This window comes from Wyeomyia smithii, chromosome 2, assembly GCF_029784165.1.
Source record: "Wyeomyia smithii strain HCP4-BCI-WySm-NY-G18 chromosome 2, ASM2978416v1, whole genome shotgun sequence".
In the NCBI taxonomy this organism is placed as follows: Eukaryota; Metazoa; Arthropoda; class Insecta; order Diptera; family Culicidae; genus Wyeomyia; species Wyeomyia smithii.
The window spans coordinates 134977910-135000676 of NC_073695.1; the positions used below are offsets into that span (position 1 = coordinate 134977910).

Sequence of the window (22767 nt, forward strand, 5' to 3'; positions counted from 1 at the left end):
AGTCTCAGTTCCATTGAGGCTCTCCGATCGATGAAAGATGTTAAGCACTCTCCGTATTTCCTGGGGAAAATACGGGAACATCTGAGTGCTTTATCCGAAAAATCGTATCAGATTACCTTAGCGTGGGTCCCTTCTCACTGCTCGATACCGGGTAATGAGAAAGCGGACTTTTTGGCTAAGGTGGGCGCAACAAACGGTGATATTTATGAAAGACCAATTGCCTTTAATGAATTTTTCGCATTTGTACGTCAGAATACGATCATCAGTTGGCAAAATTCTTGGACCAAGGGGAAACTGGGAAGGTGGTTACATTCCATAATCCCCAAGGTATCGACGAACCCGTGGTTCAAGGGGTTGGATGTAGGTCGGGATTTCATTTGCGTGATGTCCCGGCTTATATCCAATCACTATAGATTTGACGCGCATCTCCGTCGTGTTGGGCTCGGGGAAAGTGGTATCTGTGCCTTTGGTGAGGGTTATCACGACATAGAGCATGTGGTTTGGTCATGCCCTGTACACCGTGACGCCAGGTCTAAATTAATAGCTTCCCTGCAGGCCGAAAGTAGGCAGCCGGCTGTTCCTGTTCGTGATGTCTTGGCGATCCGTGACCTATCCTACATGTCCCTTATATACGTTTTCCTGAAATCCATCCACGCCCCAGTTTAATCCTATTCCCTTCCGCCTACATCCAACCAAACGACAAGAACACGTTAAGACCCCGGATCCGGAAACAGCAACTAGACCCGCACGATACTCTCAGGTCCCGAGGGAGACAACCCAATATGCCAGTCCGTAATATCTTGGCCCAGCAGCGGAACATATTCAATATGCTGCTTACCTATGGCGATGGAAAACCATCAAACAACAAATCAGTGCTTTTAATGCAAAACATTCTAGCTTTAAGTTAGATTTAGTTTCAGCTCGTAGTCGGCAGCGAGGATAAAAAATTTGCTTTTAGTTATTAAGATACTTTAGAAAGTAAGCTACCAGATATAATTGGCGCCGTTAAACATTAAATTGTATTTGTGCCGTGTCAAATAAATTATAGATGAAGAAAAAAAAATTTTATTTTAACGAATGATATATCGAGTCTACATATAATCGAGTCCAACCTATATATGAGTACAGTGACGTTTCGATTTTACCACGATCAAAAAAAAATTTCGCGTCATATTTTTGAAACATAATTATTTCATGTTATTCGCATGTGTTAATTGTATGTTCATTAGGGTGTCCCAAAAAATAATCGATGTTGAAAAAGTCAAGGTGCTCAGCCCTAAATTGAAAGATAATGTTATTTATAGCATTTTTGTAGAACATTTTGACTTTCTAAAAGGTCGTTTTCAGGTTGCCCAAACGTGATTTATGAAAAAATGACATTTTTAAGCTACAAACCCACTCTTTTGCATTTTTTTCAACTCTGTTCGATACCTAAATTTTTTCGTACATTTTTTTATTTTTGTGGGGTTGTTTTTGAATATTTTGCATGGTTTGGTTCAGCATTGTATTCAGTTTTTAGACTCCCAGAGCCCTTTAAACATCACAAAAAATTTAATTTTTCTAATATTTTTTAGATAAAACCCTTCAAAACACAAATAAAAAAAAATTTGAGCAAGAACTGAAATTTTCATTGCAAAACCACGGAATTTACCACGAAAATTTACATGAAAAAATATACTTGATATCTCATCGGGGAGCTGAGATATTGGCATTTTTCTATGTGATGGAAAACTATGCATTTTACCAAATATGTTAACTGTTTTATTTTGGGAGATAAAAAATAACAAAGTTCAGAAAACAAATGCTTTTTTGGATGGCCGATAACTTAGTAGAAGGTTTCAAAATTTGGAAAAATCCGGGAAAAAAGTTAGAACGAAAATTATGATTTTTCGTACCTTCTAATAGAAAACTCAATGTTGCTCGTAATATGTAAGAGATAGAAACATGATGTCTTCGGTAAAGTATCTTGTTTTAAGATAACCTAAAACTTTGTCGAAGACACCTTGCGTCTATCTTATTCTGATTGAAAAGTAAATTTTTTATCTCACTTAATGGGGGATTAATCACCCTTCTTTCTACATTAAAAGATGCATTTTTTGAATATCCTGAAACTTCTCCGAACATACCTCATGGTTAAATCAACATTTGAATCACTATTTAGGGAATCATACACACAAACGGCAAAATAAAACACTGTGCAATGGAGATATTGAGCTTTAGTGGCATTTTTGACAAAATGCATAGTTTTCCATCACATGTATAAACGCCAATATCTCAGCCCCCCGATAAGATATCAAGGATCTTTTTCATGTAAATTTTCGTCTTGAATTCCGCTTTGCAGTTCTTGATTAAAATTTTTTTTTATATGTGTTTTGAAGGGTTTATCTGAGAATTATAAGGAAAATTCACTTTGTTGTGATGTTCAGTTGGCTATGTGAGTCAAATAATTGAATGCGATGCTGAACCAAACCATGCAAAATATTCAAAAACAACCCCACAAAATTAAAAAAATATATGGCAAAATTTAGGAATCGAACAGATTTAAAAAAAGCGCAGAAGAGTGGTTTTGTAGCTTGAAAAAGTCATTTTTTCATAAATAACGTTTGGGCAACCTGAAAACGACCTCTTAGAAAGTCAAAATGTTCTACAAAAATGCTATAAATAACGTTATCTTTCAATTTAGGGCTGAGCACCTTGACTTTTTCAACATCGATTATTTTTGGGACAGCCTAATGTTCATATATGTTTGAAGATTATGTTTTAAATGTTCGGTATGGTTTCACTGCTACCAATGATTTGTTATTTTAGAGTAATAAATAAATCCAGCAAATATTATCAAGGGGTATTTTTTCTAAAATAAATGTTTTTGTGTGAATCTATTTTAACAAATAATAAGTACGAATGAGGATTAATTTACGTTTTGGCTAAATTTTCAGGAGATTGAACCGCAATGGCTTGGTAATATGCATTACCGAGCCCCATTCTTAAGTGTGCAAAAGTTTTATTGACAGTCGAGCTAGTAGTTTGGAATTAAAACTGAGTCAATGCAATCACAGTTTTCTCTAAACAATTCACGTTGAAGCTGTTTTTCAAAATCTTCTATACCTATAAAAATGCAGTCCGGTCTGTCTATCTGTCTGATCCATATAGGCTCGGAAACTACCGAACCGAGTGAAAATTTGTATGTAGGGGTTTTAGGGGACGAGAAAGGTTCCTATGATGGTTTGAGACCCCTCCCTCTTCTGGAAGGGAGGGGTCCCATACAAATGAAACACAAATTTCTACACATCTTAAACGCTAACCAAGCAAATGGAACCAAATTTGGTATGTGGATGTTTTTAGGAGTAACAAAAATTATTCACATTGGTTCGACACCCCTCTCTCTTCCGGAAAGGGAGGTTCCATACAAATGAAACACAAATTTCTGCCTATCTTGAAAACTAACCAACTAAATGGAATCAAATTTGGCGGGATAATGTTTTAAGAGGTGAAAAATATGTCCATAGTGGTTCGACACCCCTCCCTCTTCTATAAGGGAGGGGTCCCATACAAATAAAACACAAATTTCGCACAGCTCGAAAACCAATCAAGCAAACCAAGTTTGACATGTGAATGTTTTCAGGGGTAACAATTTTATCCGTAATGGTTCGATACCCCTCTTTCTTCTGGAAGGGAGGGGTTCCACAAAAATGAAACACAAAATTTCTGCACATCTCAAAATCTAAAAAAGCAAATGGAACCAAATTTGGCATGTGAATTTTTTTATATGTCCATATTGGTTCGACACAAATGAAACAAATCCATACAAATGAAACACAAATTTATGCACATCTCGAGAACTTACCAAGTAAATGGAACCAAATTTGGCATGTGTATGTTTGAAGGGGTAACAAATATGTTTGTAAAAGTTTGACACCCTTCCCTCTTCTGTATGCGGAGGGGGGGGGGGGGGTAGGGTCCCATGCAAATGGAACACAAATTTCGCATAGCTTGAGAACCAATCAACCAAATGCAACCAAATTTGGCAGGTGAATGTTTTAAGGGGTAGCAAATAAGTTTATAATGCTTTGATACCCCTTACTCTTCTGGAAGGGAGGAGTTCCATAAAAATGAAACACAAATATCTGCACATCTCGAGAAATAATCAGGTAAATGGAACCAAATTTGATATGTTAGCAACAAAAATTATCATGGTGGTTCGAAACCCCTCCCACTTCTGGATTGGAGGGCTCTTATACAAATAAAGCACAAATTCTTTTGGTGGTTTGACAGTCCCCCGGAAGGGGAGGGAGGTCTCCCAAACAATCTAAACAATTATTTCAACCATATTTTTTGAAAAACAGCCTAAAATGATCGGGTCTATGTACAGGAGCCAGAAATCGACTCCTGACACCATTTTTAAATTTAAGATGAAAACTTTCGGTTTCTATCCGGAAAATTTCTCCAAATACCATTTTGAACCCTAGATGGCGACTACCAGTTACTGAAAAACAACGAAAAATTACCAAATACTACCCAATATGGGTATTCCCGGAAACGTAATGATGCACTGAAGCCACAAATTGGCCTCAGACAACATTTTGAATACTAAGATGGTGACTTCCGGGGTCTGGAAAACAGCCGAAAATTACCAAATACCACCCAATATGAGTGTGTCTTTAACCAGCATGTCGCTCAGAGGCCAGAAATTGTCTCCAAATTCCAATTTGAAATCCAAGATGGCGTCTTCCGGTTTCTGAAAAAACAGCCGGAAATGACCAAATACCACCCAATATAAGTATTTCTTTAATCAGAATGACGCTCAGGGGCCATAAATTGTCTCCAAATGCTATTTTGAAATCCAAGTTGGTGATTTCCGGTTTTCAGAAAACTGCGGTAAATGATCAAATACCACCCAATATGAGTGTTTCTATAACCAGAATGACGATCAGAGTCCAGAAATTGTCTCCAAATGTCATTTTGAAATCCAAGATGGCAACTTCCGGTTCCTGAAAAACAGCGGAAAATGACCAAACACCACCCAATATAAAAATTTCTTTTACCAGAATGAGGCTCAGAGGCCAGAAATTGTGTCCAAATGCTATTTTGAAATCCAAGTCGGCGTTTCCGGTTTCTGGAAAACAGCCGAAAATGACCAAATACAACCCAATATAGATGTGTCTTTAACCAGGATGATGCTCAGAGGCCGGAAATTGTCTCCAAAGACCAATTTGAAATCCAAGATGACGTCTTCCGGTTTCTGGAAACTCGCCGAAAATGATCAAATACCACCCAATATGAGTGTGTCTTTAACCAGCATGACACTCATAGGCCAGAAATTGTCTTCAATGCCATTTTGAAATCCAAGATGGCGTCTTCCGGTTTCTGGAAAACAGCCAAAAATGGCCGATTTCCATCCAATATGAGTGTTTCCGGAACCAGAATGATACACAGAAGCTAAAATCGACCACATACTCCATTTTGAATTCTAAGTTGGTCACTTCCGGTGTCTGGAAAACCGCCGCAAATGACCAAATGCCACCCAATATGAGTATCTCCGGAACCAGAATGATGCAAGGAGCTAACAATTGACCTCAGACACCATTGAGCATTGTAAGACGGCAACTTCTGGGAAACTGCCAAAAATGAACGAACACTACTCAATATGGATATTTCCGTAATCGAGATGATACATAGAAGCCAAGCATTGACCCTGAACACTATTTTGAATTCGAAGATGATCACTCAGTTTCTGGAAAACAACAAAAATAACTGAATACCATCCAATATGGGTTTTTCCGGAAGCAGATTAATGAAGAAGAACAGATAAAAATGACCGAAAACCACCCAATATGGATATATTCAGAATGAAAATGATGTACAAAAGCCAAAAGTCTAGGACGTTGTCATTCCGATGAAACCAATCATTTCAAACGATTTGTCTTTTGACTTTGATCATAGTCTATGGCTGATTCGTCGTGCATTTGTAGACTATAAACTATGACTTTGAAATGTTTAGATTTATTAAGTTGAACACAAAAATGAGCGAGACGAAGTTTGCCGGGTCAGCTAGTATAAAATAAAAACTTTGGGCCAGTGGTACAGATTTTTCCCGGAAATAGTACAGATGAAAAAAAATTTTCGTAGCTCCCTGTACTGATGAAAATGTGACAACACTGCTAGTGATGCACCGAGTAGTACTATTCGGCCTTCGGCTGAATACCGAATAATCTTTTTCTCATTATTCGGTGAGACGAATATTCGGCTGAACACATCGTTGATCGTATGATAACAAAATAAGCAAATGGTTATTGTTGAAGTTTAAATTGTTATTTTCGCTTTTTAACTGTTCATGTGTGAAAATGATTGAAAATTGTTCGAGCTATTGCACAAGAAATAATTAATGTTGCACATATTGAATGGAGCACGCTGATCCAAGGCGCACCTACTTTTGTTCTTATTCGACTTGTCAATTAAAAATAATGGTTTTTGAGGATTATGGTTCTCGAACATTATTGCAAATTTTGTGTTACGACTACATTTTTAGTGCTTTTGCAAAGTATGCAGTGCATGCAATTCTATGAAATGCGAAAAATGAACGAGAACTGAAGATGTGACTTTGGCTCGAAAAAAATATGCCTCATCCAAACGGGACATGAACCATTGCGTGGAGATTGCGATTCATGTTCCGTCTGAATGAGGTATATTCCTCTCGGAACCTGAGTCACATCCTTAGTTCTCGTTTACCCCCGTTCATAAAACTTTATGCACTGCACTTTTATATTATTTTCTGATAATCATTGACCACTATACGGCTTATTCGGCCTGCTCGGCCGAATAATGTAAAATCCAATTTTTGCTGATATTCGGTGCATCTCTAGCATGTACCCCTAGATACTAAAGACTAAAGTGCTGAATCCTGTCGGAAGCAAAAAATGTCTTTCCCAAAAAGCACTTCGCAGCCAACTGTTAAGGGGTAAAATCTACCAAAAAAAAATTTTTTTCTTGTCATTTTTTTTGGCTTAAATCATGCTAAAACTATCCTAGAATCAAAATCTATATTGCCCAAGTACTGATCTAAACTCAAAATTTGTTTAAATCAATTTTTACCGAACAACTTTTATGCTCCAAAATAACATTTTTCGTTTATTTTAGCGATGCCCGTTATGTTTTTCGAGGCTTTGTAAACTGATCGATATCGTGTTTTAAATTTGAAGTATAGAGGTCGCTGTATCAAGTTTCGACCGTTACAGCGTCTCTACAGCACGTGTTCACTCACAATTTCCACTTGTTTAGTCGACCAACCGTTCCCGTGGTGTGCGTTCTTTGTTTGAGTTTTTTGATACTTTTTAACTGTGAGTTATCCTCAAAAGTACTTAAATATGAGTGACAAGTATGAGGTCTGCGTTGGATCGGACGCCAACTGCGTCAAAGTCACTGAGCGTCGCATGTCTGATACCGCAAAAGAGAGTAGGCGCAGCCTTAGATAAAAAAAGAAAGAAGAGGAAGATAAAGCCCAGGAAGGACAACTTTACGGCACGGGGATAGCTGACTGAAGGATAAAAAATTATTAGGGGCTTTATTATTGCGATTCTTAAGATTTATAGCATTTTGAAACTTTAAACGCGTTTTTCTCAAAACCATGTTTTCAAAATTGGCGAGCAGTAGAACTGAAAAAGTTTACATCCGATTGACTTGAAATTTTAACTGTAGTTTTTTCATTAGATTATCTAGTGAAGGACACACTATTTTGGCGATTGATTAACAACAATAAAAGTTATAAACAATTAAAGTCGATTTTTTTGTCAAAAAAGAACTATTTTTCAAACCGTTGCCATTTTGCGAAGAAAAATTCCAAAAATAAAATCATGTGTACTTCACTAGCGACACTTATGTAGATAATGAAAAAAATTTTGTTTTGGTGATAGGTGTAGTTGGGCACGACTTGTACTGCTCGCCGCGGAATAACTTAAAAACAAAGCGGTTTACGGCAATAGCTGCACAGCCGCCATTTTGTAAAAAAGCAGCAATAATTTTTTTTTATATCCTCCAAGAGTTGCTTAATCCAACGATATATTATTTATATATCTTACATCTCAAGTGTCCTTTAGAAAAATTCATTAAAAAAGCCTTGTTTTTTCGAGCATTTGGTAGATATTACCCCTTACGTGTACAGGACAATTGCGGGGCTAGCGCTACGATCTTACTGACACTAACAGTCTCCCCCGAGCCTTGTCAATGAATAGGAATAGTAATTTCCGTTTGGTCGATATACCTCCCTAAACCATCACAAGACGCATTTTGATATCGCTCGACTGCTGTTTTATCGACTGGTTTATCACGAAAACATGCTTCAAAAACACATCAAATTTTAATTTCTGATAGTCAACCTGCAGAGTTCGATCAGCAAGATATTTTTTTAAAATTTTGATTAGGAAAATTGGAAAATTAAAATTTCGCAACTTCGCAATCAAACCTTTCTACCAAACACTGTTGAAAAAGCATTCAACAGTGTTTGGCATAAAGGTTTGGTTGCGAAATTGCAAACTTTTAATTTTCCAATTTTCCTAATCAAAATTTTAAAAAAATATCTTACTGATCGAACTTTGCAGGTTGACTATCAGAATTCAAAATCTGATAGATTTCCTGTAAGAGTAGGTGTGCCTCAAGGTTCTGTCTTGGGTCCAGTCCTGTACAACATATTCACTTCAGATCTTCCTGATTTGCTTCCAGGATGCACAAAGTCATTGTTCTGCGATGACACAAGCATTTCCGTGAAAGGAAAAAGTCTTCGTATCATATGCAGTCGATTGCAGAAAAGTTTAGATATTTTTTCTTCCTACTTGCAAAAGTGGAAAATCTCTTCCAATGCCAAACAATAATCACGTTCAGTCGCACGATATAGATTGTGGAACAGTACCACCGTCCCCCGTAGTTCAATTGGTCAAAACACCATGCCGGAGACAGGGAGATTGCGGGTTCAAGTCCCGTCGGGATGCGGTATATTTTTCCAAATCTGTATCATATTTCCAGTTCGTTTAGTTTTCGTTCTCTCTACTTTACATATTGTCTGCTTAATGAACTTGCGTGTTAACGGGAAAAAGCCGTTGTTAAAAATAGAAATTTAGTTCGAATAATCACGTTGTCAAGATGAATGGGGTTATTTTAAGTTGGTCTGACAAGGTTTAGTACTTGGGACTAATTTACGATAAAAACCTTATTTTCAAAAAGCACATTGAGAGTATACAAGCCAAGTGCATCAAATATACGAGATGTTTATATCCTCTCATTAACAGGAATTCTAAACTTTGTTTAAAGAACAAACTTTTGATTTACAAACAAATTATTAGAGCAGAAATGCTTTATGCTGTGCCGATCTGGTCAAGTTGCTGTTCAACAAGGAAGAAAACGCTTTAAAGAATTCAGAATAAAATTCTGAATATGATTTTGAAGCGTCTTCCTTGGTTTGGTACACTCGAATTACATAGACTTACTTGTGTTAAACCATTAGAAGCTATGACAAATAAAATTACTAACAATTTTCGACAAAAATCGTTGCAATCCTCAATTGCTACGATAAGCTCTCTTCATAGCAAATAAGTTAGCAATTAAATTAGTTGTTAGTTTACTTTCCCTTTTCAGACAAGTAGGTTTTAATCCCTACAAATGATAAGTCCTAAATGCGAAAGCAAACAAATCCTAACAATTAAAATTACAAATTTCTAACAGTGTTGAGAAGTCACCAATTATGATTGGACACACATACTCATTATTAACTAATATTTATCATAAACACTTAAGCTACTAACAAATCCCCCCTTAAAAAAAAAGATTCATAAACACAGTCATTTTGCTTGTTCAATGTTGCCTCCGGAGTAAAGTGACCAGACGTCCCGAATTTCGCGGGATAGTCCAGTGTTTTAACAAAATGTCCTGCGTTCATCTGAAGTGTACTGCGCGCCTTTGCAAAGTTACACGGTTTCAAAAAAAAATTGAACCACCAGATGTCACATATTTTCACTGAGACGGTTATCGGTATCAAATTTTTCAATGCCAAACGTCCTCAAATGCATGAAACGTCGGGATCTGGTGTTATCCCGATAAAACGACTTTCTGGGACTTAGAAATTCTCGAGCTGGGCCAACGGAGGGTTTTCCAGCCTCATTTTTTTCGATTTTTTAGACATCAGATCTTGACGTTTTTGCATTTTTAAAACATTTGACATTAAAAAATTCGATACCGATAACCATCCCAGTTCCATCCCGTTCGATATCGAAAGAAACATTTTATGAACTTTATCAGTCGAAATAGGGAAACTTGGGCCGCTTTGAGACATAGCTTTTCGCAGTCCAATTGAGCTGAACTTTTGTATGAGAACATTGTTCAAGAATACGAAACTTTCGAATCTTACTGCACCACGACATTCAAACGTCAATTTTTTCCCATATAAGTCAAGTCATTGCCACCCTACTATGCACGTGTGATTTTTTATCATTCCGAAGAAAAGTATTAAAACCAAACCACACAACCCGCTCACCCCCCTCGTCTAAGAATTGAATTGGTGTCCCGCGCTTAAGCCCTAACTGTCTAGTCACTTTATTCCAGAGTAAACAACTTTTCGTCCGAAAAAAAATGTTGTGACCTGCGTGCATCTTTAGCAGCAACCGAGATTTAGCAACCCTGTCGGCAATATGTTTACGAGTTAATCCGTGAGTTTTCTGCTCTTTTAAAGTTGAATATCCAGAGTCCTTCAAGATAACATTTTGCATGGAAGTGTGGCTCGTGTTCATTTCACACGCCATGTTTCTTGCCGAACGGGCTGGACTTCGCTGGAAACGTTCCTTCACTGCTTTGATGGCCACTGGAGTCCGAACACTCCGTTTTTACCAGGTTTATTCTTGGGAACAGCCGTGCCTGTATCCTTGAAACGCTTGGTGGTTCTGTAGACGAATAATCTACTTAAATTCAGATGTGACTGCTTCCTGATCTCGATGTTAGTCAATCCTTGCAGGTGCAAGGCCTTTATCTATTTGAATCCATTGCAATTTTCTTGGAATCGGCACAGAAAACTGACTGTAGTTTGGAAAGCGGATTGGACAGATTATGATGAACGCAAAAGGCGTCGTTTGGTACAGTTGAAGAATGCAGATGCAGCCTGAAGAAGGAGGATTCGACGACAAAGGGCTTACAACAACAATAATAACAACAACAACCGCAATGCTAACAATTACAACAACCGCAACATTAACAACCACCTGAACAACAATAACAACCACAATAACATCTACAATAATATCTACAACAACTGCAGCAATAACAACCACCAGAACCGCAACAATAACAGCTTCAATCGCAACAATAACATCTACAACAACCGCAACATTAACAACTCCAACAACAACTATAACAGTATCAATAATAACAACAATCAGATCCCGAATCGTAACCTCAACCTTAACAGAAATCTTAACAACAGCTACTACAACAGCTACTACAACCAACTACCACCAGACCGTGTGCTTCTTGCTGCAGCGAAGGATAAATTTTCTCGATATGGAAAGAACCATTTTATGAACTTTATCAGTCGAAATAGGGAAACTTGGGCCGCTTTGAGACATAGCTTTTCGAAGTTCAATTGAGCTGAACTTTTGTATGAGAACATTTTTCAAGAATACGAAACTTTCGAATCTTACTGCACCACGAAATTCAAACGTCAATTTTTTCCCATATAAGTCAAGTCATTGCCACCCTACTATCACGTGTGATTTTTTATCATTCCGAAGAAAAGTATTAAAACCAAACCACACAACCCGCTCACCCCCCTCGTCTAAGAATTGAATTGGTGCCCGCGCTTAAGCCCTAACTCTCTGGTCACTTTATTCCAGAGTAAACAACTTTTCGTCCGAAAAAAAATGTTGTGACCTGCGTGCATCTTTAGCAGCAACCAAGATTTAGCAACCCTGTCGGCGATATGTTTACGAGTTAATCCGTGAGTTTTCTGCTCTTTTAAAGTTGAATATCAAGAGTCCTTCAAGATAACATTTTGCATGGAAGTGTGGCTCGTGTTCATTTCACACGCCATGTTTCTTGCCGAACGGGCTGGATTTCGCTGGAAACGTTCCTTCACTGCTTTGATGGCCACTGGAGTCCGAACACTCCGTTTTTACCAGGTTTATTCTTGGGAACAGCCGTGCCTGTATCCTTGAAACGCTTGGTGGTTCTGTAGACGAATAATCTACTTAAATTCAGATGTGAGTGCTTCCTGATCTCGATGTTAGTCAATCCTTGCAGGTGCAAGACCTTTATCTATTTGAATCCATTGCAATTTTCTTGGGATCGGCACAGAAAACTGACTGTTGTTTGGAAAGCGGATTGGACAGATTATGATGAACGCAAAAGGCGTCGTTTGGTACAGTTGAAGAATGCAGATGCAGCCAGAAGAAGGAGGATTCGACGACAAAGGGCTTTCAACAACAATAATAACAACAACAACCGCAATGCTAACAATTACAACAACCGCAACATTAACAACCACCTGAACAACAATAACAACCACAATAACATCTACAATAATATCTACAACAACTGCAGCAATAACAACCACCAGAACCGCAACAATAACAGCTTCAATCGCAACAATACCATCTACAACAACCGCAACATTAACAACTCCAACAACAACTATAACAGTATCAATAATAACAACAATCAGATCCCGAATCGTAACCTCAACCTTAACAGAAATCTTAACAACAGCTACTACAACCAACTACCACCAGACCGTGTGCTTCTTGCTGCAGCGAAGGATAAATTTTCTCGACCCCAACCTAATCTCCAGTATATCTCTTTTCAACGAGGCGAAGTACTTAATCCGTACCCAGCGAATAATGAGTCGTCATCATCATTCATGCCTACCGTTTCAACGCGCCCGCTCAACTTAACGACTCCGGCGACCTCTTCAGCTGTATCGTGTCCTTACCATTTGGCTGGCAGTCACAACTATAACAATAACAATAATTTTAGATCAACAAATTTTCCGTGTGATGGATGTTATTGTAAGCATTCGTGTTTTCAAAATCAGTGACGCTCAGAGAAAGAAAAAACAACGCCAGTAGTCAATGAAGTTTTAATTTATGCTCAAAATTTCAACAGGATGCGCAGTGCACTCAAAATTAATCACATTAATAACAGGATAAGTTACCAGTTACCTTTCCTTTACGCTGAAACCTACAATTCCTTTGCGTGACTTCCTCTTGACAAAAATAAGTCCCTCTTATCAATGAACTGGCCAGAAGGACGCACGACGAAACTTCTCTAGGGAATTATAACTGGCGATATTTGGCAGGAGGAACGGGGCTCGGTATAGGAGAACAGTAAGCGTGTAAAAAGGAAGGGTAGCACATTACACACAAGCACTGATGAAAAAATAATAATAAGCAATGCCATTTCTCAATAGCGGTATTGCTTATAATAGAAGTGCGAGATACAGCGGACACCCAGGCATATCTCACAATAGATCAACGATTCTGGTCGCAGTGAGGAAGTCCATACATGGGAAAAAAACGGGATAAGTGGATGTTCATATTCAATCATCCTAGCAACGGAAACGAACTGGAACGAATTTATTAAAAGTGAAGAAGTTTTCAACAGTTCCTTTAATGTGTTTTGGAGCAATTGTGATTTATCACTATCTGATAAGACATCAGGTAGAGGAGTGCTTGTGCCTGTTGGGGTTCAGCATGATTTTGAGCAAATCATAACCCATTTTATTGAAGGGTGAAATCCATATTTTCGTATCTGTTTGCTTTCCACCCCACTTTGCCAAACAGCAATCATATGAACAATTTTTAAGGACTGTAGAATTAGTGAATGATGAATCCAACACTAACTCAAAAATTCATATATATGGAGATTTCAATCAAAATGATGCTGATTTTATTGTAAATGATGATAATGAATCGCTTCTACTTCCTGTAGTAGGAGAAAACGAAACTCTGCAATGTATTTTTGACGGATTTAGTCAAATTGGATTGCATCAGGTTAACTCAATTCGGAATGAGCAAAACTGTTTTTAAGACTTTTTATTCACCAATTTCACGGAAGATTTTAGTGTTGACAAAGCAGAATATCCCCTATGGAAAAATAAATTTTATACTGCAATTGAGTACTCGCTAATGATTGATACCGAGAAATCACGACCCTCTGATCATGAGCCTGAATATAAAGATGACTTCACTAAAGTAAATTTTGAGCTAATCAATCGTAAAATAACTGACATCGACTGGCAATCACTTCTAAAATATGAAACAGATATGAACAAAGCGGTTGATAATTTTTTATCATCACTGTACGGTGTTATAGATTCAACTGTACCAAAATCAAAAAAGAAAACGGCCAGCTCAAAAGATCTCATTTGGATTACCAGAGAAATTTAAAATTTGAAGAATAGGAAACAAAGCGCTCATAAAACTTACAAAAAACCAAGGAAATTTGGACAAATATTTGAACATATGTGATGAACTGAATACTAAAATATCAATAGCGTATGAGAACTACAACACAAGGGTAGAAAATAATATTAAATCAGATCCAGAACAGTTTTTTGCCTTTCTCCTAGAAAAGTATAGTATCACTGGAAAAACCAAGGGTATAAAAGTGGTCCCAATGGCCGAATGTCATGTACCACTCGACCCCTTTCGACGAACTGAGCATTTTCTGTAATTATGTATGTATGTGTGTATGTGTGTGTGTGTGTATGTGCAACTTTTTTTTCTCACTCACTTTTCTCAGAGATGGCTGGACCGATTTTCATAAAATTAATTGCAAATTAAAGGTCTAGTTGCTCCATAAGTTGCTATTAAATTTCATTGTAATCGGATTTTTAGTTTAGAGGTTATGTATCAAAATGTAAAAATCACTCAATAAAACTGGTTTCAAATGATCGGGCTGTCTCCAAAACCCTTAACTTTTAAATTTCGTTATGATTGAACATATGGTTCAAAAGTTATGTAAAGAAAAGTTATGCTGAGGTTGTTTAAACTCACTCATTTTTCTCAGAGACGGCTGAACCGATTTTCAGAAAATTAGTGTCAAATGAAAGGTCTAGTTGCCCCATAGGTTGCTATTGAATGTCATTGTAATCGGATTGTAACTTTGTCCGTTGTTTATAAAAATGTGAAATCACATGATGAAAGTAAACATATTGACTTTCTCTTAACGATCACTGGCTAATTAAAAGGTAGAAAAGTGATCCAAATGGCCGAATGTCATATACTACTCGACTAAGTTCCATGAGCATTTTCTGCATGTATGCATGTATACGTGTACATGTTTGTGTGTGGGTGTGTACTTGTGTATGTGTACCTTTTTGCCTTTCTCCTAGAAAGTTATAGCAATCACTTGCTAAACCGAAAGTATAAAAGTGCTCCAAAGGGCCGAATGGCATATATCACTCGACTCAGCTCGACGAGCTGAGCATTTTCTGTTTGTATGTGTTTTTAATTAATTGCTACTACACAACCGATTTGAACAAAATTGATTTCAAATGAACGGGCTACCTTAAAAACCCTTAACTTTTGAGTTTCATGAAGATTGAACTAGTGGTTCAAAAGTTATTTAAAGAAACGTGTTCTGGAGAGTGTTTAATCTCACTCATGTTTCTCAGAGATGGCTGAACCGATTTTCATAAAATCAGTGTCAAATGGAAGGTCTAGTTGCCCCATAAGACCCTATTGATTTGTTTTACAATCGGACTATTACTTTGCCTGTTATGTTTAAAAAATGTGAAATCCAGCTATGAAAAGGAACATATTCCAAAGACTACTTGAACTCACTCACTTTTCTCAGAGATGGCTGACCCGATTTCCACAAAATTAGTGTCAACTAGCTGCCTCGTAACACCCTATTGAATTTTACTGTAATCGGACTGGAACTTCGTCTGTCAAGTACCAAAATGTGAAAATCACGAAACTTCACTATCTCAAAAACTACACAACCGATTTGATCAATATTATTATCAGATGAGCGGGCTAGTTGAATGATTAACTGATGAATTATGATTGAACACGTGGTTTCAAAGTTTGGCTGCCCTATACGTTCCCATTTCATTTGATTATAACACATTGCAACAAATTTTTTGCCTTGGCTTCTATGTATGGTTTTTTAATGTAGTTTGATGCGAAAGTAAATTTCCTCGAGTTTGAACATATTTCATCTTAAGGGGCAACAATGGCGCCATTTTGAATTTTTGAGAAACTGGAAATTTTTGAGGTTTTTTCGACGTCATTTTGTTTTAAGACCAAATATCAAAATTCTAAGAGTTTGTTCACATATTAGAATCTTTTTACCCATCTTTTGAAAAAAAAAAAACAGATCTTGAATCGGACAAAATCTGAGCTCAAAACGGTGATTCTACGAAACCGGTTTTGGCATAGTTTTAGTATATTTCACAAAGCAAAATAATATCGATTATTTTTGAGTATTAATGGTAATTAGCAAATATCTTAAAGTGGTAGTCAAATTATACCTTATTTCGAGTATAAAAGTTTCAGAAATCGAATGTTAGGTGTCTGATTTAAAATTGGTGCCTGAGGTCAATTGTTAGCTCATTGCATCATTCTGGTTCCAGAGATACTCATATTGGATGGTATTTGGTTATTTTAGGCTATGTTTCACAAACCGGAAGTCGCCATCTTGGATTTCAAAATGGTATTTAAAATAATTTCTGGTCGTTGAGCGTCATTCTGGTTGAAGAAACACCCATATTGGGTGTAATTCGATCATTTTCCGCTGTTTCCCAGAAACCGGAAGTCGCCAACCTAGAATCCAAAATGGGGACTGTGGTCGATTTCAGCTGCTGTGTATCATTCTAGATCCGGAGATACTCATGTTAGACGGAAATCGGCCATTTTTGGCTGTTTTCCATAAACCACAAGTTGCCATCCTACAATTCATAATGGTGTCTACAGTCGATTTGTGGCTCCAGTGCATCATTACGATTCCGAAAATACCCATATTGGGTGGTATTTGGTCATTTTCTGCTGTTTTCAAAAACCGGAAGTCGCCATCTTAGAATTTAAAATGCTATCTGTGGTCGATTTTAGCTCCTGTGTATTATTCTAGATCCGGATATTGTTTTATTGGGTGGAAATCGGCCATTTTCGGCTGTTTTCCAGAAACCGGAAGCCATCTTACAATCCAAAATGTTGTCTGAGGTCGATTATGAAACATATTTGTTACCACTAAAAACATTCACCTGCCAATATGGTTCCATTTAGTTGATTAGTACGTGAGATGTGCAGAAATTTGTGAAGAAACATGTAGAGGGAGGGGCGTCAAACCATAATGGAGCTGTGCGAAATTTGTGTTTCATTTTCATAGGATCCCTCCCTTATAGAAGAGGGAGTCGGGTTTCAAACCATTATGTACATATTTGTTACCACTAAAAACATTTACCTGTCAAATTTTGTTCCATTTGGTTGATTAGTTCTCGAGATGTGCACAAATTTGTGTTTCATTCAACTATTATGGACATATTAGTTACCCCTTAAAACATCTACATGCCAAATTCGGTTTCATTTGCTTGGTTTGTTCTTGAGTTGTGCAGAAATTTATGTTTCATTTGTATGGGACCCCTCCCTTCCAGAAGAGGGAGGGGTCTCAAACTATCATAGGAACCTTTATCGGCACCAAAAACCCCTACATACAAATTTTCACGTCGGTCGGTTCGGTAGTTTTCGGGCCTATATGGATCAGACAGACAGACAGACTTGACTGCATTTTTATATGTAAAGATTACAATATCAATATTTTAGTACCTAAAGAGAGAATATACATTTATTGGATTGAAGCGTTCATGTAAATCTATTTTTCCAAAAAAAAAAACTGAAAGAGAAAGGCTGTGTCTGACCGCTAGGTGGATTAATTTAGGTTTTAGTTTTTTATTTTTACAAATAAATGTTTGAATGAGAAAGGCTGGGTCTGACCGCTAGATGGATGAATGTAGGTTTTAAATTTGCAAACGATAAAATGAAGTCTAATAACTTCCCATCTCGCATGCAATATGAAGACTTTGCCAGTACTGACTCAAAGCAAATCGGCAACAAGTTTGCGAGTTTTTTTTCAAACCGTTTATAAAAATAGCGACGAAGTCAGGCCCTTTGGATATTTTTCGCACTTGCATGAACAAACAAATGACGTATCTGTTGAACAAATAACTGTTCAAAAAAACCTCACTACACTAAAAGAACTGGACGCTTCAAAAGGTCCAGGTCCAGATGGAATTCCACCCTCACTTACAAAAATTCTTGCTCCTGCTTTCGTAAAACCCTTGTTTTGGCTTTTCAACTTATCCGGACAATTTCCATCAGTCTGGAAAAAATCTTTTCCTATACCGATTTTCAAGTCAGGATCTGATATCAAAAATTACCGTGGCATTGCAATGATATCATGTATTCCCAAACCTTTTAAAGCTATCGTAAACCAAAAAATATTTAATCAGGTGAAGAATCGCATAACGTGTAACCAACATGGTTTTTACAAAGGAAAGTCTACGGCTACCAACTTACTTGAATTTGTTGATTTCTCTCTTGCGTCTATGGACAGAGGCAACTTCGTGGAAACTCGATACACGGATTTTAGTAAAGCTTTTGACAGAAGAGATATTTCCATGCTTATGTTCAAATTAAAAGAAACTGGGATTTGAGTCAGGCCTACTTAGATGGATTGAATCTTATTTGACGAACAGGACACAAATGGTTAGGTTTAAGGGACACCTTTCTGTACCAGTAAAAGTGACATCTGGAGTTCCACAAGGCTCCCATTTAGGCCCTTCATTTTATTTGTTAATGACGTTACCCTTGTGTTGAATCGTCTCAAAGTATTGATATATGACAATGACATGAAATTGTACATGAAAATAAAACACAAATCAGACAACAACACCAACAAGAGGTTGACATGGTTTACATTTGGTGTAAAAGGAGTCGTCTTGATCTCAACGTAAAAAATTGTAATATTACATCCTAAACAAGGAAAAGAAATCCTGAACATTCCAGTTGCAATATCGCCTAATTACAATTACCAGTTTTATTATAATAGGGACTTATTTTTGTTAGAAGGAAAGTAAGGGTACGTTGTGGGGAGCCTGAGAATAAACCCATGCTAAAGTTCTTTGACATCCAAATGGCCTGATTCTACTAAGATCCGAACCCACGACCACCTTCTTACCAAAGCGGACTCTGTAACCTTGCGGCTACGGAGCTCCCCCAAACCGAAGGAATGATCAATCACTAATGTTTTGCGTCTATTGTTTTGTTCTAATTTGTACATTTGATCAAGTGTTTTCATTTCAACTGATTTTCAACTGGGTAAATGAAAAACTTATAAATGATAATTGTTCAATTTATTGAGAATAGACGTATTTTCATCATTGTGCCTGAGTCATGATCGTGGAGTAAATGTATTTTGCCTATTGATATAGTACTCTAGACGAGAAGCGAAACCTACTGCAAAACTGAAGTGTCCCATTTTATATATTTTTTAGATGCAATCAACCTTTTATATACAATCACAGATGGTAGAGGATATCACCGGCGCTAGTTATTTCAAAACATCGGATGTAGCTTCTATTAATTCAAAAAATATTTCAGGTAATTTTGATTAATTTCGGAATTATATGTTCAATTTAACCATACTTTATTTTTCTTTTAGGTTATGTTACACATAAGCAGCTTTCTGATTATGGTCACAATAATAAATAATAGCATAAAAAATTGTTTGAATGAAAGGTTTGTGAAATTGTCCTAGCTTTTATTTCTATCACAAATGTATTGCAATGAATTTTCAAGTTGAATATTGAGCAATTCTCGCTGAAACCAGGTCACTAGGTACACAAGGTCTTTTGAGTTTGATGTAAATGCACATTAGAGTGGCCATTTTTGTAACATCATGCGAATTCGATGAGCGCCGGGCGGAAAACGTTTCCTTTTTACTCCAAAAATAAGCCATGAAAATTTGAAGTTGATCCGAGTTCATTAAATGGACCCACAAAACGCTTATATTTAAAAAATAATAGATTCTCATAAGAACTGTTGTTTTTAACTCTTTTTGGAATTTTCGCCTTAGTTTCTTAAAATAGTTGTATATTTTGCGACGAAATACTCTTCAATTATAAAATCATATCGTTAGGGACATTCACATATTTCGTAACGCTAAATTATAGCAATTCTGAACACCTCCCACCCATAAATAACGCAATTTTGCATGGGGGCCTCGCGCAATGGAACTCTTCGTTGAATATCCCCTTCTACTTAGTACGTAATGAATGAATGACCTCTCATATTCGTTAGAGGTTTTGAAACTGCCATTCAGTGATTATATCCTCAATCGTACTTCATTGCTGCTACTGCGTGAAGTGAACCGCCACAATCGGATTGGTGAAGCAAAATTATTAAAATTATAAAGAACTTATTGTATGGATTTAATGTTATTTTGAATATTATTATTATTATTATTTTCTATGAAACAGTTCAGCACTAGTGATCTGAATGCATTACGATGGCGAATTTTATCAAATACGGTCGGTAGATCTCCTGTTGATCGAATAGCAATTCTCAGAGTTTTGATGAAAGTGCAAAGTTCTTGGGTGCGCTCAAAATAGATTCAAGCTACGGCAAAAATATCGCCTAAGAAGTTCATAATACGCTAGTGGATCGAAATATTTCGGAAAAGTTTCGAAAATTAAAAAATATTACTTGTCCTCTTCATTTCTATGAACTTTTATGCAAAATATATTACATGGCAAGAGCATCGGACTTCAAACACTTGTCTTTAACCGTTTTACAAGAGCATCAAACGAAATCAACTCATTTACAGTCAATCAAGTCACTCACAGCTTCAATGATCCAAAAGTTCTGATCATTGACCATAAATTGCATTCAAGACATGTCCCTGTTGATAGTCAAACTTCACATTCAAGTGTTTTTCGGATGTACGAGTGCTGGCTAATGTATTTATCAAGTTATGAATTTTCTACGTGATTCTTTCGCATATAATATATAATATAATTTCGTAACTGAAAAGATGAAGAATCGCTTGTGGTATTTAAGCTTGAATATAAACAAGACATGATCAGGCAAATAAAAGCGAATGGTCCTTAAGGTGAAACGGTGTTGAAACCAATAACAGCCAATTTTGAGCCACCACTTCGTATTTTTAGAAGCACAGGACTCGGAAATAAATAATGCACTCCCTGTAAAAAAGCTATTTTATGTTTGCTTCACCACAGCAAACATAAAACAGCCTTTTCACAGATGACGCATTACTTGTTACCAAGTCTTGTGCCTTTGAAAATTCAAAGTGGTGGCTCGAAGGCGGCCATTTTTGGTTTGAATACCGTTTGGCCTTAAATAGCTGATGTCGAATGTATGTTATCAATCCCATCTCGTTTTATACAAAACCAATGCTTTCTTTTCGAATTTTGAACTCAATATTGATTTTTTCGACCGTGACTCAGCCGAATAGAAAAATAATGGGGAATAGCACACTTTATTCAAAAATCATTCGCTTTAAACGACGCCAGAGAACATGGTGTTAAATTCATGAAAAATTCTAACTGTGTTCCAACACATAATTAAGACGAACTTCAGTTTATATTGCATGTAGTTGGTTCATACCGTAAAAATACCCACCTCATTCAAAATCCGATCTTTTCAACAAACATCAAAAGTTTTAAAATATTTTTAACATAAATTAGGACAATAATATAACGGTTTTATAAAAATACAAGTGTATTTGAATACGTTTATCAAGAGATATATGTTAAAAAAAGAAAAAACTCCGTACAATTTTCATGTCAATCGATTTCTAAAACATAAGCGCTTTGTGGGTCCATTAAATATACTCCGATCAACTTCAAATTTTCGTGGCTTATTGTAGAGGTCGAAAGGAAACTTTTTCAGCCCGGCGCTCATTAAGATCGATAGTTTAAAAAACGGCCATATAAAATATGGCCACTCTAATGCACATAGTTGTTAGAAATAGAGAAAAATTGATTATGCCATTTTTGTTTGATCAAGTTTGTTGATCACTTGGTCACCAATAAATCAAATAGTTTCTAGAAAAGTTGAGATTTTATTAATTCTTGATGCTTTATTGCAGCTATATCTCTGAAACTCGTTCTAGAACCAGGGGCGGATTAAGGCAAAGACGAAGCAGGCGCTCACCTGCTCATCAATCATTGCAGGGCACCAAGTGCGGAAGCGAAAAGACAAAAAAAAAACAAAATTAAAACCACAATAATAAGTTGAATGTAGCAAATATAGTTCGCTATTTTTTTTCAGGCTTGCTTATCGAGTCAATAAAAAACGCTCTCAGTTGTTCAATATATGCGAAACTGGAACGTAAAGTTGCGTCTGGATTTCGGTCCAGTTCGGGCGAGAATCGGAACAAGCTCGTTCCGGTCTGTTTTGAATCCGGTGCGACTGGCTCCGTTCCGGTCCGCACAAAGTCTGGGAAAAAAATTGTCAATTTTTTCGAGCAAACGTTATTTTGTGTAGGTATACCTATTTCCTGGGTATAACCTACCAGGACTTTCTCCAGAAAACCCTGTACGCGCAATTTGCGCGGAATTAATACACACAGATTAACGTGGACTAACTGACTTTATTTTCGTACATCACTACTTAAATAGTACCCTACAGGTAACTCAGAGAGAAAGGCTTTCTCCACTCTCGGTTTACCATTTACCTTAAGCTCTTACCTTATAATCTAGTACCGCATGTACGATAG

The 22767-nt window shown here is 36.9% G+C and overlaps 1 protein-coding gene across 4 annotated transcripts in view; it reads left to right on the forward strand.

The window, feature by feature from the left end:
- The window catches only part of LOC129724178 (cytokine receptor-like), a 493346-nt gene extending 473581 nt beyond the window's left edge, over positions 1–19765 (forward strand). For all 4 annotated transcript variants that reach the window (XM_055678854.1, XM_055678856.1, XM_055678860.1 and 1 more), the window contains 2 exons: positions 19523–19628; positions 19690–19765. In XM_055678854.1, the coding sequence (XP_055534829.1) occupies positions 19523–19628; positions 19690–19739 (156 nt within the window). In that variant the 3' untranslated portion in view covers positions 19740–19765. The remainder of the gene's footprint in view (positions 1–19522; positions 19629–19689) is intronic.
- Positions 19766–22767: the final 3002 nt, after the last annotated feature.